The 15,724-nt window shown below is 39.6% G+C and overlaps 1 protein-coding gene across 1 annotated transcript in view; it reads right to left on the minus strand.

The window, feature by feature from the left end:
- The window catches only part of LOC139131219 (glycine receptor subunit alpha-2-like), a 110,867-nt gene extending 95,434 nt beyond the window's left edge, over positions 1-15,433 (minus strand). Inside the window, exons 1-2 of the mRNA XM_070697194.1 lie at positions 15,163-15,433; positions 13,542-13,833 (exon numbers count right to left, since the gene is read on the minus strand). Of these exons, the coding sequence (XP_070553295.1) occupies positions 13,542-13,624 (83 nt within the window). The 5' untranslated portion in view covers positions 13,625-13,833; positions 15,163-15,433. The remainder of the gene's footprint in view (positions 1-13,541; positions 13,834-15,162) is intronic.
- Positions 15,434-15,724: the final 291 nt, after the last annotated feature.

Genomic DNA, 15,724 nt, shown 5'->3' on the forward strand with positions numbered 1-15,724 from the left:
GGGATTATAACCGAGTTTTAAACGCAGTAAACGTACATGTACGATGTCTTTGGCACTGTTACGGTGCGTGCAAGCTTTAGCGCCTGGTATCTTGACGGCTCATTTGAAAACATCAATAAGAACATTTGAAAGTGCGTTGACTCCAGTGAAAGAAAACGTTGTTATGATTATGCAACCGCAGACAAGTCATGTGATCCTGCAGACGACATGCATACATAAATATACATTAAAGGTTGGCGGCATGATAAAAATATACATATTCTGAAGAGATTCTTGTTCTTTCATGCTGGGACTCTTAAATTAAGCCACTGATTTTCTGGGCTACCTCTTGTGAGAAGTACACTCATTTTAAAGCTCTTGAACTAAAAACATTTTTGATTCTCTCAGGTTTTTCGAAACGAAAATTTTATTATTCCCTAAGAGTAAACAAGGAGAAGGCGACCATTTTGACCTTGAAATATATGTAAGGCAATCTGTATCTCTGGTATCAAACTTTGTAAGGCGACCCCTGATTTTTATTCGTGATTTTGACTAGAAATGGTCGACAGTTTCATTCAGGAAAGTTTTTGCAAAGGTTTAAGTCTTTCACTTTCGAGGCGCATACTACCTTAAACAACTTAAGGCACGACAACGTGAACTCCCATCGAACCTGTGCACGGAACAACTCTTTACCTCACACGATCGGGACATACATTACGTCGATGAGTTTATGGGCTAAGGATGAATGAAACTAAAAGGATTGCAAAAGCTCGATCGAAATCCAAGAGGATTAAACCCCCATCTTCACTCTCAGTCAAGAATTAAGCATATGAAACCGTAAGTAGTCTATTCATAAATCAATGCCTTTTCAAATACCGAAAGAAGAAAGAGGCAATTTAATAGCTATGCAAATTTCACTGGATTTTTCATTGTTTTTCGTTCCGTTGGTTTTTATTTTTAAAAATTGAAATTTACACGAGTCATTTCTTGTTTTGTCGTTGTGCTGCGACACATTTGAAGGACTTAAGATTTAGTTTGACTGTCTCCCATCATGGATGCACGTGACCCATATACACCAGTAATTTGTACTGATGATCGACAATCTTGGATTAATTCTTTGGGTTAAAGATTGTTGGCTTATGCAATACATATACATAGTGACCAGACAGGCTTGCAGTCAATCTTGGCCACAGTATCCCTTAAATCATAAGATTACATTTCCAACATCTTAGAATAGATTTTTAAAAGGCATAAAAATAACTCAGTCAACTGAATCTCTGTATGCCTCGTCTTATTCACTATACGAGTAATGCACTTTATACCGTCGTAGGCCTAATTGTTGAAATTTCTCATTTCGCACGATTTCACTTAGTTTTTCCCGATGTTCAAAGGATAATGGGCGACAACTGTGTCGAGATCGGGCAGAGTGCCATCAATTTTCATTCACTTAATTGGATTGGGTTTCCTCGTGTTGAGTGCTGTACAAATATCCAGATGAATCTACGTATAGCGAAATCATACACTGATTAAAATCCACTCACAGCGTTTGACTCAGTCATATACCACCGAACGATGCCAACTATTTCATATTGTTTGACGGCGTAGAAAATACGCTGGAATACCAGGGAGAACAAGAATCTCTTAAGAATATGTATATTTTTATCATGCCGCCAACATGTATGCATGTCGTCTGCAGGATCACATGACTTGTCTGCGGTTGCATAATCATAACAACGATTTCTTTCACGGGAGTTAACGCACAACCCGTGTTAAAGGTATACAGTCACCTGTAATCTAAATATGCCCCTATGTAGTCAAAGAGGCGTTCCTCGGTATTCAAAATGCCAATGTGAGGGCGCTGTTTTTAAGAAGCAGCCACCCGCTTAAAATCTGTTATTGGTTAGATTTTCTCTTTCCATGGTAACTGTTGGAAAATTGGAACAGGTGACAGTATACCTTTAAGAGATTCTTCCATACGAATGCATCAATCTGAGCTTAATAAACTAGATAGTTTGGAGTTACTTGCACGCTCTACTATCTATGGGGAGATTAAGTGATGTATACATATGGTCAATTACATGTATGTATGTATGTATGTATGTATGTATGTATGTATGTATGTATGTATGTATGTATGTATGTATGTATGTATGTATGTATGTATGTATGTATGTATGTATGTATGTATGTATGTATGTATGTATGTATGTATGTATGTATGTATGTATGTATGTATGTACGTAAGTATGCATGCAAGTATGCATGCAAGTATGCATGCATATATATATATATATATATATATATATATATATATATATATATATATATATATATATATATATATATATATATATATATATATATATATATATACATATATATCGAAGTATACAGATGTCCTCGTGGGAAATAACAGTGCTCGATGCTAAAGCAGAGCGCTATAAATGATAACACAAAATTATTTCAAGTACAAAGTAATGATATCTGTTACTTAAGTTTCATGCATATATATATATATATATATATATATATATATATATATATATATATATATATATATATATATATATATATGGCATAAATCGCTCTGCCATACAGGCATTGAGTACTATTTTACACTGTATATATATATATATATATATATATATATATATATATATATATATATATATATATATATATATATATAAAATAGTACTCAGTGCCTGTATAGCAGAGCGTATATATATATATATATATATTATATATATATATATATATATATATATATATATATATATATATATATATATATATATATATATTGCCAAATTGGAAGTCTGTGTGATTGTAGTATTTCTGACATGAATATCCAACCGTAACTTCAAGTTTAGAAGCTCTGCAAATACACGGCAAGGCGCTATCTTAAATCATCCGATGTGTTTTTAAGGAAACCGGAAATTCTTTCATCTGTAAGCAACTTTCAGCATAGTAAATCTTGATATATTTGGTTTCTCACAATAACATGTTTGTATTGTAGTCAAGGGGCCGCGACGGCTGTTGTGAGTTTATCGTCATCAAATATTTCGAATAGCACTACCCAACGTATAAATAATGTATATCGAATTTCCTCCGTACAAATTACCTTAATATCGTTTCTCTTCGTCCCTTGGTCATGAGGTGTATACTTAAAGCTGCCACCTTGGTCCTTGGTCATGTTATTGAAATTGGTCTAAGCATGCAATAGTGGTAAAAGCGATTTTCTGAAAAGTAAAAATGTTGGGGCATATATCCACATAAAAACACCAAACTATTTGCTCAAATCAAAAGTTTTACGTTTTCTTATCCAAGAAAATGAATATGAGATTGAACCCAGTTTTAACATATCGCACATCTCACGTGCTATCGCGTCTAAAACTTGCTTTTTACTGTGATTTTAACTTCTGTACTGTAAGTCACGACTGCAAATCAAATAAACTACTGTCGCACCGCTTTGGAACTGCGGAATGCTTCTCCGCACACTATGCGTTAGAGTCGGTGTATCTGTACACAGGCAGCCACTTCGAATTCTGATCAGAACGCCGAGAAGTGAAGCAGCTGCCCCGCTGCAAGACCTAATATACCTAAATTGATTTTTCGCCGATAGCCACCACTAATCTTATACATTGCCCCCGCTAGTATCAAAAAAAAATTTAATGTCCCCAAGCATTATTTATTGCTGCATCCAGATTTTAAAATCACTAGAATATTCCTTTGCCATGATTGAACGTATTGGTATCCATTATCTCGTGCAGGCTGTATTCATGTGCCCCCTTAATGAACACTCTTCGGGTTGATATATTCTGGAAAATAAAACTCAACGGCCCGTGGCTATACCCAAGAAACTAATCTCGGTATATCTGGTCAGCGAGACGCCACAAAGAGAAGAGTGGGTAAATCGTGTACATCATATCTATAGTAATGGTCGAAGAATTTGAATGAAAGGCCGATTAAATGAAAGTTTAATGGTAAAAAAAAGCCGGACCGAGGATTAAACGTAGCATGTGTGTCTGGCTTTTGTAGGGAACGAACATGTCATCGACGATATAAGTTTGTAATACGGTAAAGCTAATTAGAGGTATTGAAAAATAGCGAATGACGCCATGTTGGTTTTACATCGTTTCGTTGTTAGACTTTTGTCGATGCGGGTGCAAAAGTACACGTGGCATGAAAATAATTTTACCTTGAGATAGATTTGGAAATGTTCTTGAAGTTGTAACCGCCATGTTTTGTCATGTTATCTATTCTCTCGGGAACAAAAAAATATGATTACATGTGGCTGTCCGTATGTCAGTTCGATTGATCCATCAATTCATACACCAGTATGTGTTAATGCACGGATGATATGTAAAACAGAACATCGAACGGAAGCTACCGTAATCTGTGCAGTGTGGCTATTATTGTCTTGCTGTACCAACAGTGGAAAAAACTAGTCGTGCCGATAGAGTTCAGTTATGTTCATGCCAATTGTTTGGATACATATATTACGTAATTAATTATCCGAAAACATCTGGCTCATCCGAAAACATCTGAACCTATAGCTTTTGTAATGCTACCAATTAGACAGCGTCCGTCACTAGGGATCATACTGTACTTTTGAATTTCAATTCTGCAAATGTTTATTGAACGTCCATATCCTCCACCCTCTCTCTGCTATAAAGCATCCGATGACGCGATTCGAAAATCTCGCCAGACAAGAACAAGCGATGGCCACGAAGTCACTTACGCAAATCCGCGGCGAACGAAAATTTGAAAATGTTTGAGTTTCGCCTGTGTGCTTCGCGCGGATTTGAATTTCATGAGCGAGTTTGCAATCGCTTGGTGCCGCCTGGAGGTTTACTCTACTTTTAGCTGTCACTGTTGTCCGATGGATTCAATGAAAATGTCTTCAATTTCCATGTCCTACGGTAAAGGACTTACGCGGAAGGAAATTCTCTGGGCGACGAGCTGTGTCAGGAGAATAACAAAACGTGCCAATGACTCGGCGGCGCGGCGTGGCAAAATGCAACGAATGAATGCGGAGACTTTTCATCGGGACGTGAACATGATCGATGGAAATGGGTAGTATATCGCTCCAAACATCTTACGTACGAAGATATGAGCGCGATTTGTGCATTCCGAGCGGGAAGCATGCGGGATGCAGTGAACTGTGAATGTCAACGACATCTGCATTACACCACGACAATTTAATTAGAAACGTCTAAATCGTCGCAAGAAACCAATTAGGGCAGATAGCTGTAGTCCTTTGACGCAGTATTCGTTGCAGTTCTTATCGATAATATCGTTGTTTTGTGCCAGTAGTATGACGAGAACGATTCATAGACTTTGATAGTAAACTTGTTTTCGGAGTATTTTCCGCGCATTTAAGGTAGTATGCGCCTCGAAAGTGAAAGACTAAAAATATTTTGCTCAAACTTTCCTCATAGAATATTTCAATCATTCTCTTTCAAAGTCAAGAATAAACATCGGGGATCACCGCGCAAATTTGGAACTAGAGAAACAAATTACTCAATAGATTTATCGATATTTGAAATTCAAAATGGACGCCATCCCTGTGTTAACTCTATGGAGAAAAAATAAAATTTTCGATTTTCGAAAAACTAAGCCAGTGAAAAGTTTTCTTACACCAAGAGCTTGAAAATGAACCCCCACAAGCGGTAGATCAGAAAAGAATTGAAAAAGTTTGGGAGTCCGAATATCTGTCCCCGAGGCGCGTTCTACCTTAACATACATTGTAAAGGGAAGCTTTCTTCTGTATATTTACAGTCAACGTTGCTTGCATTCTTTGCCCTGCTTCTTTTCCTAAGTTTCTTGGCGTAGCTTTCAAAAGGATTTGAACGAGAAGATTTTGTGCGTTACGCAAGACTGTGAGGCGTGCTTGTTTTGAGATTTTCTTTATGTTTCTTGTGCCTGTACGGTCTCCACTTGAAGCAATGCACGCCTACGAGCCCCGACATTGAAACACCTGACAAACTTTTGCTCATGACAAACTTTTAACCACTCTCTTACCAAACAAAGAATAAAATCTGGGTTCATTGCGCAAAGTTTGGAGCAAGAGATAAACAAATTTATACATGTACCTAATATTTACCGATATTTGAAGTTCAAAATGGCTGTTATCCTTGTGTTAACTCCATGGGGATAAATAAAATCTTCGATTTTCGATAAACTAAGATGGTCAACATTTTTCTTAATCCAAGAGCTCTAACGTAAGCCCCCAGAAGCGGCAGAACAGAAAGGCATCGAGTATTTTGAAAGTCCGAATATCTGTTCCCTAGGGGCATTCCAGACGAATATATGTCCCCCAGGGGCATTCAAGACTATCCAACATCATTTCACATCGATATTTTGCTTTAACTGCGTTTCTGAGCAATAACCGAGATAATTTGTATTACAACTGTCAGCCATTTATTGTATGCGGGGAACATTAAATTGGAATAGGACGACCGTAACGGCTTTCTTTTTGGGGGTAAAAGAGGGTGATTTTAAAAGCTTAAGTGCTTGGGTTTCACAAACTGCAAACCTGATTGTCAACTTATTTGGAAAAGCTATATATCTGATTCGGAAATTCCTGACGGAGGAAAATGTGACGTTACCATGACAACAAAAATCTCGACCATCCCCTCAATTACAGCGTTATCCCCGGTCTGATCAAATCTACGCCTGTCAGCAGGCTAACCTAGCTCTGATTTTAGTTTTTGGTTTTTAAAAGCGAGGAAACCCATCTTGTTACTCAACGCCTCGCACTCGCCCTTATCTGTTGAAGCAAAAACAAAGATAAAGTGGTCAGTAAATCGACGTTTTTTCGCGAGCTTTTCTTGCCGCATGGACTGCTAGCAGTCGCCCTCGCTCAGACATCGATTGCGTTTCACCTGCATAAACCAAGTATATCTCATCTGCCATGTCAATTGAACAGCGTTTCCACCCGTCCGTGCGTTACAAAACCCGGGGATAAAAAAGAACAACAACAACTGAATCAGATCGATTTTAAAGGAGGTTCTCAGCTATCACGAGACACTACTATATCCTAATGGAACACGAAGTAAAGTTATGAGTTCGACACATTTGATAACAGTGTGAATCGAAATTTTTGTTATCAATTCACCGTTGCTCGCTTAATAAATTTACATGACTCAGCATATTCACGCAATGCATTCGGATTGTCAAATGATGGTCATGCAGTTGTACAAAGATTTGAGTCCGCTTATGTCCCGCAGGACATAGGCTGACCAGAGAATTGTGAAATTCGACTTTCTAAGTTTTGAGAGCAAGAGAAAAGTAGGTGAAACACTATAGCTAACTTTTCACCTTCAATAGAGCATTTAAATCTGCACAAAGGGTTCGAAGAGGGTGACTTTTGAGTTTACAAAACATATAAAAAGCTGCATACCATTTTTTTCAACAAAACAGCAATTGTGATTTTATTCTTTCGCTGACGCATTGGTATCAGAGAAGTGACTGTTGGCACCATTAACTTTGCTATGCTTCAAGCGAACATGTAAAAACATACGGAACTGAGAGTTGTCGGTTATAAAAGCGTTGAAATTTTTTAATCGTGATCAAGCAAGAAGCTAATAGGAATATCAGCCCATGTCATTGTTAAGAGAGCTAGTTGATAAACTTTTATGAACATAAATATAAAATTTTTGCCAAGTTACGAAAAGCAGGATGCACATACATGTATACGAAAAAGTATTCCGGGAGAAATGTTTAGATTCCGACGTCTTCAGGGCAGTTACCAGAAGGGGGTAGCGAGAGAGGGCGTTTCCTTGGTCAAGGAGGTGTCAAAGTGTCATCACATGATTTAACAGTGAGGGAAAAGTCGATACAACAGTAAGTAACTACTGAAATGTTGTCATGCCAACATTGATGAACAACGACCATAGAACTACATCAATGGAGTATTCGTTGCCTAGGCAACATCATAAACAAGACAAATACAAATCTTGCATTAAAAACTCGATGAAATGCAAAGTATTTTAATCGTTGACGCAAGTGTTTATAAAACTGACTGAGAGTACTACCCAAGTTGCTGAGGGTGTCGCCGTTTTTTTACGAAGGAAGCCAGAGGGCGTAGTCTTCAGTGACAGACTGATTTCACTGAATTAAAAGTTTACTCAGGGGAAAGTTATTAGCAGCCAGGCCGGCACTTCAACGATTTTCCCCGTGTCGTATCGCTGATTGTTTCTCGAAGGTTAGCAGTGACATATACCTTTAGGGGTATAGATTTTTTTGCGTAATGGATCTTTAGGGAAGGGAGCTCATCCTATTCGTCGGATATATGACCTTCAGCTGTAGATCCCTGTGGTGCACAACTTTGTGTACTTACCAGATCGATGTGACCGTAAATAATCAGTAACGGTAGGCTTTGACGTGTCACTTTGATCAGGAATGTAATTTCACCATAAACAGTACACAATCATCGCTTTAAACCTTGTCTTGTCGATCACTATGGATGAGTAATCAACCATGTGTGAGCATACTGTATGTCATCCCGCAGCGCTACCGCGAGCTTGCACTTTGTCGCAAAATAGTGTCTGAGCTGACCGACACTCGGGGCGCTTGTCGGACCGTTGGGGCAAATTCCAATGTGCAGCGCGGGTGCTTTTGGGCCACAGAAGAGAATAAAGTGCGTCCATGCACTCGCAGAAGGCGATACAAGAATTTTATAGTCTCTGCGATGGTACAACCTGTTGTATTTGGAGGGCACAGGCGCTCGTTCGCTGGGTAGTCTGCTGGATCGATCGATTTTCTGCTGATCTATCGATCCCCTACTCGATCTGCCCGCCACTGCAAACTGAATACTCCCCAAATATTTATAGGTTGCAGTGGCGGCCAGATCAAGTACTGGATCGCTAGATCGAGCAGAAATCGACTGATTTAGCAGACAACCCAGCTCATGAGCGCCTGCGTTGGAGGGATAGTCGCTGACTAGCATACGGTAACACATGTACACGTACGTTCAGGAGCGACGTCAAATTTTAAATGCGCATTAACACGACGATATTCAGGACTCTGTGAAATATTTGTTGTTCCGAAGAACTGATGTAGACAGAGTGCCAGTCAAGCGATCGTACAGATTTTAAATGAAGTCCACGTAACTGCTCAGTTAACCTTTACTGTTACGAGGCAATGGCCACATCTATCTTGGTTAATATGCCAACGTCTTTATTTCCTTAGCTTGAAGATCTCCTTTCACTAAAGGACAAACAACAATTAAGAACTTATGATCCAAAAGTCGACTACTGGGCAGGTACGTGGCTGCGTAGCAACCGAAACACGTGTAGTAAGTCCCCATTTACTTACCAAAAAATGCGAGTTGACGATGTAAAATAACACACACTGAGAATGGGTGTTAAAGAGACAGTTTCAGAGCTGAAAACAAATATTGTGACAAGCACTATATACATGTAAATGCCTGCGCGAGTCACACTAGAAATTGCAAACGCGTTTTTCCCCCAACTCAAACGTTTTTTTAAACCGATTCATGCTCGTTACGTATTCCAGTCTCGCAACCTCAATGACTTCCGCTACGATTGATCTGAGCGTGGCAGTGCGAAAACAGTGTCATGTCAAACCAGCCAAGGCATGCTTCGTTAGTTTAAAGGTGGCATCTGGCCGTACGCCCTATAAATAACCAAGACATAAAAAGTGAGAGTGCTAAAAACAAGGCCATATCGATCCCCGCGGTCGTATTAAAGTAACAACACGCTTAAGCTAATCCGACATTGTAAATGTCCAGTAAAGATAACGTTTCTTTTATTTTTCCTTGGCCAATCATCATAAAAACGCGTGTCGGTCGAAAAAAATGGGCACAGCAGTTGTATGAGACTCTTCATGTCGTGGTAAAACACCGGCACAGAGTACGGAGAAAGAAGGAAAAACAGTAATTAAAATGGAAACACGGCTGACACTTAATCGAGACGCACTTTTGAGTGGCAGAGCAGAGATTAGAGTTCGCGAGCCACGTGATTGGCGCAAGGTGCCTCCGGAAAGAGACCGAAGGACCAGTATGTGTTTTTTCTTTGTGCGACCTGGATGCCAAACACGTTTTGAGATGAACGTTCAGCTGCTATCGTATATGTGCGATACGAATTTAGCCACAGAAGTTGCTGCTCTTCGGGTCCGCGTTCCTGCAAGAGCTTCAGCTGGTGCCAAGATTTATTTTGTACTCTCTCTCTCTCTCTCTCTCTCTCTCTCTCTCTCTCTCTCTCTCTCTCTCTCCTTTTCATTCATCATTAAAACTTTCCAATTGATGCCCCCTCTTTCACTCCCACTCTTTCTCTCTCCCCTCAACGATTTGTTATTTCAATTTCCCGCTTCGTCGCCATTATTTGTCACAGTGCTCAGAACTGCGATTGTAGCTAGACTTGTGACCATTTCTGGCATGTAATCATCTCCAAAATCCGTTGAAGACGACTTGTGCATGATTTGGTGACACGAACGAAACTGCTTCAACGCTTTAAAGTGACCCGAGACAACTTGCTGTAACCTACATGATGTCTTCTTATGTGTCGATTAAGTCAACACCTTCGTCCTTTGACGTCATTGCAAAAAAAAATTAGCGAGGTCATATAAATCATCGTCGCGTGTAATTGCGATCAATTGATGTACAATTCGCTTGGTAGATCGTTATTGCAAATACCGAACTCTGTGAAATCAAAATTTCTGAACTCGCATCAAAACGTTCATGCATAAAGAGATGACAATTTTGTGCAATAACCTTTCCATTGACGCCTGTCGATCAATTTTGCTCCCTGTTTTTCTTTTCTTCCCACGTTTTCTCTTTTGAAATCTTTCCCCTTCTACTTAAGCTGTCCCCGTGGAAAGACCTTATTTCTCATCGCTAAAAGTTTATGGTTGTCTTTGTGCAAATTTCTGTTCACAAAGTTTGTATTGTCGACAGAGTTTAAAACAGCGACGTGACTGTCAACTATGAGAAAAGATATTCGGTACAAAACTGTTCTGTAATATTTAGTTCATCGCGATTAAATGTGTTTTGATACACACCTACAAAACAGCATGTTCTTGCAAGGCATTTACAATTTGACTGTGAGTGGTTCGACGTTTTTTACTTGACATTTAAATGTGTCCTGTGCCTGAACGTATTGGCCCCTTCTGTTTCAAGAATCATGCGACATATCGTTCGTGCAGTCTTTATTTCACTTACTTCCACCTGATCGATCGGTTTCCCGTCCCCGCACACACATCGATACTCAAATTAGAGGGTAAAGACAAACTGTTCACATGATAATGATAGGAGACACACTATTGATTCGGAAATGCTCTGGGGTACCCCCCCCCACACACACACAAACTCGTTTAACAAGGTGAAGGTCTAGATGATGAAACTCGCACGTAACGCCAATATCACTTTCTTTGCGTGTTGTGTCCCAATTTCCGCACCCTTCAAACGTGAATACACGGTCTGAAATTTCGGTTCTCTCGCAACTGTTTTCCGCTGGGTGTTACAGTTGTAATGTCGCACGGGTGTGCTACACTAGTCGATTTTCTTGCGCACTGGTGGGCCACATAAGAACGTGACGTACAGTTTGTGTGCCGTAACTCATCGATGTCTTTTAAATGATTGAACTAATAGTGGGGACTGGGCGTGACAAGTTAACAAAACTAAGATACTGTAGAATACCTCACGTAGCTGAGAGAATGACACACTTAATGATGCACAGTTGCATAACTGTGATGTAAACAGAACCAATTATTCTTATACTGTCTGTTGTATAATGTATGGCATTCTTCATAAGATTAGCACAATATGATGTAATAATGTCATCTTTTTTCTGTAATTGGTGTAAAAAATCACGATGGGCGAGTGGCTCTGCAAAGCATAACAAAAAATTGAGTTTGCCATTTGTTACAGTTGTCGGATACCAAGCCGTTGAAAGAACTTTCTTTTTCCCACGTGATGTTGACAGCTTGCCCGATTTAATCCCCTGATACTACCGTCAACACGTTACAGATTACATCGGTGTGTGGCAAAGCGACAAACAGGTCGGGTAGCAAATGCGTGATGTTGTTTTCACCGGAAAAATTACATACTGAAGGGGAAGAATAAAAACAGACTTCCCCAGTGGCACTTCTACTGCCCCCTATGATGATATATTGCCTCCTCGAGGTTCTTTACGCCTACTATGTATCAGTAAGCAAGTATTATAAGTAAGGTTAAGTGCGTAATTACTAAGCCAATCAATCTACCATTCCTTCAGCGGCGGCCGATAGAACCGGGATCATCCTGATGGTATTTACTGCATGAATATTTAAGTAAAAAAATACTTACAAAACAAATTTTCTGACTCAGTATACCTACATGAATATTTATAGCTTTCAAGCGGAGAGTGATTTATCGGTGGCGCATAACGCCGTAACCCATACACATCGGCAAATTTACAGTTCCTGTGTTCAGAATAATATTTTAAGTGCTTTCCCTTCTGATGGTCTACTAAATCACAGTGTATCAGTTAAACCATTCAGTCATGCAAATTAAAAGTGAATATGATGTGCGCACATTGACAGTTTCTCTATTGAAACAGGGCATGTAGCCACCTCGGCGAAATGTGAGATGTTTTGCAGTGCTACGCCTGTCGTCCAGTGATGTGTGAAGGCTGTTCTCAATTTCAGACCCGATGGGGATGGAGGAGGTGCCTGTGGTTGTCGCGTTCCGCGGGAGCACCGAGTCGCGTCACGGCAGCTTCGCGATTGCGATTGGTGACAGTTTCATTTCTCGGTTCTGGAGAACGTATCTTAGTTCTGAAGGTTAGGAGCGCTTGATGGATAGATACTGACAAGTATGCCGTGCCTGGCGTACTAATGTTACGTTAGGTCATTGAAACCAAATTAGCCAGGGTAAATGACAGAACGATAACAATTTACATTTTTTTCACCAGTTGGAGTGGATTTATGCATTCTGAGACCTCGTACTTTTGCTCTCTTTATTTCCCCTACCCTTGGAAATCAATTTTTTGCGATGCACACACATTTACACAAGATGAAAATCCTGAATCCCTATTCTCTATACCACACGAGCTTCTAGTGTTCTTGTTAATCTCCAAAGAACAATTCCACACTTTCAAAGAAAACGAGATCATCACTTCAGCAACCGTGATGGAGTTTGCCTGGAACGTAAAGAATGTTTTCAAATGTTCTGGACACACAACGGTTGCGAGAGCCCAGCAATCAAGAGTTGTAAATTTGTCATGGATCGCGATCTTCAGTGAACGAGATAACCGGCCGAATTTCAATTCTGATTTGAAATGTACAAAGCGGGGGAAATATGTTAACAAAAGATCGGATGCATTACGCAAGTCAGTGAATTGTCTGTATGTGTGTATTAGCAATACTGAGTTCGGTGCAAACGTTTAACACTGTCTACGAATCACTGATGCAAAGCCTTGACTACAGAGCGTGACGTGACATTCTTGCAATCAATCGCAACACTTGCACTGACATATTTGTCAAGAAAAGATTCTTTTTTTCAACACCACTATGAGGATGTCAGCGAGCTCATCGCACTCTATGAATGTACTCACCCCCAAGAATCGGTGCCGCTTAACTGCAGACAGATCAGCGTCGCCGCAATTACCAGATACTCTACTTGATAATTCGAAAACATGTTCTATCAGGTGAACTGGGTTGCTTTTGTCTCGTTGTAATCTGCGCTGTGTGCACTGTCTAGCCGTCCACACGTGGTAACTTGCACCTGGCTGGCGTACTCGTATCCACGGCTGCCTCGCTTACGCACACTGACCGATCCGGGCTTCAAGCACGGCAATTCATTACGACAAGGTAACAAGGTAATCGGATGCGTGCATACGTCAATCTCTGCTCACGTAAAAAAACACAACAGACAAAGCCGTCGTTAACGCGGCTACAAACCAGCTGTAATTCGTGAAAGCTATACGTTCCACGGTGTAGCCCTACAGTATATCAGCTTCGCATTGCCACGCCCTCTATGCATCATTATGAAAAACGTAAACAAAATGTCAGAGCCCACGATTAAATAGCGAGTTATTAAATTGCAAAATAGTCTGTTGACAAATCACAGGGTAGGGTATGGGAGCTTGTGCGGTTTGTATTCTCACTCCTACGCAATCCTTCCTTACTTCAATGCTTGAAAATGTCTCTGTACACGCATTGAACGATTCATATATCTATATATTAAATAATTGTTTATCGATATGGTAAACGATCATATCGATGGCTCAGAGCGAAGGCCCATTGTTCATTTTATAGTAAAATGGTTTTTTCCCGAAATGTTAATCACTGTTTGCAAATACGCTATTTCAGAATATCAAAAGCACATAAAATATGCACGAAAATTTAAAATGAAATGACAGTGTAAAAAGTCTGACAAGTTACTTGTTTTTCAGCCTTTTTAACCAGTGCTCGAACTGTAGAAGTATGTAACGTCACTCTTACGCATGACTATATATGCACAAGCAGTACCTTATGTGACGATGCATACCTTACATAAAGATATATTTCATAAAGATATATATATATATATATATATATATATATATATATATATATATATATATATATATATATATATATATATATATATATATATATGGAATGCATCGTCACGTAAGGTACCCCTTATGCATATATGGTATGTCTTTGTTCATAAAACCATAACTCTAGTTTCACGCATTTACGATCTTCTGATTGCTCTTTAATATCGCTATTTGTGACTGAAAGTGAACGATGCTACTTGTACCGTAGTCGGGCGGTACCACTTGGTAGTAGGTGGGTCAAAAGTAAAGTTTACATCTCTTACACATGCCTGGGTATTCCCTTGGGAATACACATATGCGTGTTTTCATTGGACTGCCGGTGTTCTACAGTTAAGGTTAAGAACTCGGACACTGGTATAGTACTCAAAGTATCATAGAGAGATATATATATATATATATATATATATATATATATATATATATATATATATATATATATATATATATATATATATAGAGAGAGAGAGAGAGAGAGAGAGAGAGAGAGAGAGAGAGAGAGAGAGAGAGAGAGAGAGAGAGAGATTTGTATGTCAAAAATATGGCGATTCGCTTTGTGTATATTAAATCAAATTGTGACATTGCAATATACGGACAGTTAAAAAAATATGCTAGCATACATACGTGTAAATACCTCAATAACACAGCGTTCTGTCCACATAATTCGAAGGTGATTTTCGGGGAGTTATTAAGGCCATGCCAAGCCTTCTGCCGCTTGCCGACAACAGTGACTCTGAAGAAGCTTTTTTCGTGTGTCTATCGTCGCTCTATAGCCGAAGGACTGCGCAAAACTGTTTCATTTTGTAATTTGGAGAATCGGTATGTATAAATGCCACTCGCGAGTGCGTTCAAGTGGCCCGCATATCTGACGCCGGCCTGCCTTTCAACGACATTAGCTAAGCATTGTCGCGCTGGAGACTGGCTCGGGCTACCTCCATGTTCAGCATACAACATCGGCATCAAATGAACAGTCGGTGTCCATTCACCCAGTCCGGTTCTAGCCTGCCACGGCGATTCATTTACGAACCCCTTTGGGAAAAAAATTTGTACATGTTCTTATCGATTTTCTCGGTCGATCTATTCATGGAAATGTGATAAATGCAAGAAGAAACGAGGAGAGCCAGCCCGGGCGTCTTTATCAGTCCGAGTAAGTTGTTAGTCTCAACAATGGCACAATGGAAACCGACCGCTGTGTA

Source organism: Ptychodera flava, chromosome 4 (assembly GCF_041260155.1).
Source record: "Ptychodera flava strain L36383 chromosome 4, AS_Pfla_20210202, whole genome shotgun sequence".
In the NCBI taxonomy this organism is placed as follows: domain Eukaryota; kingdom Metazoa; phylum Hemichordata; class Enteropneusta; family Ptychoderidae; genus Ptychodera; species Ptychodera flava.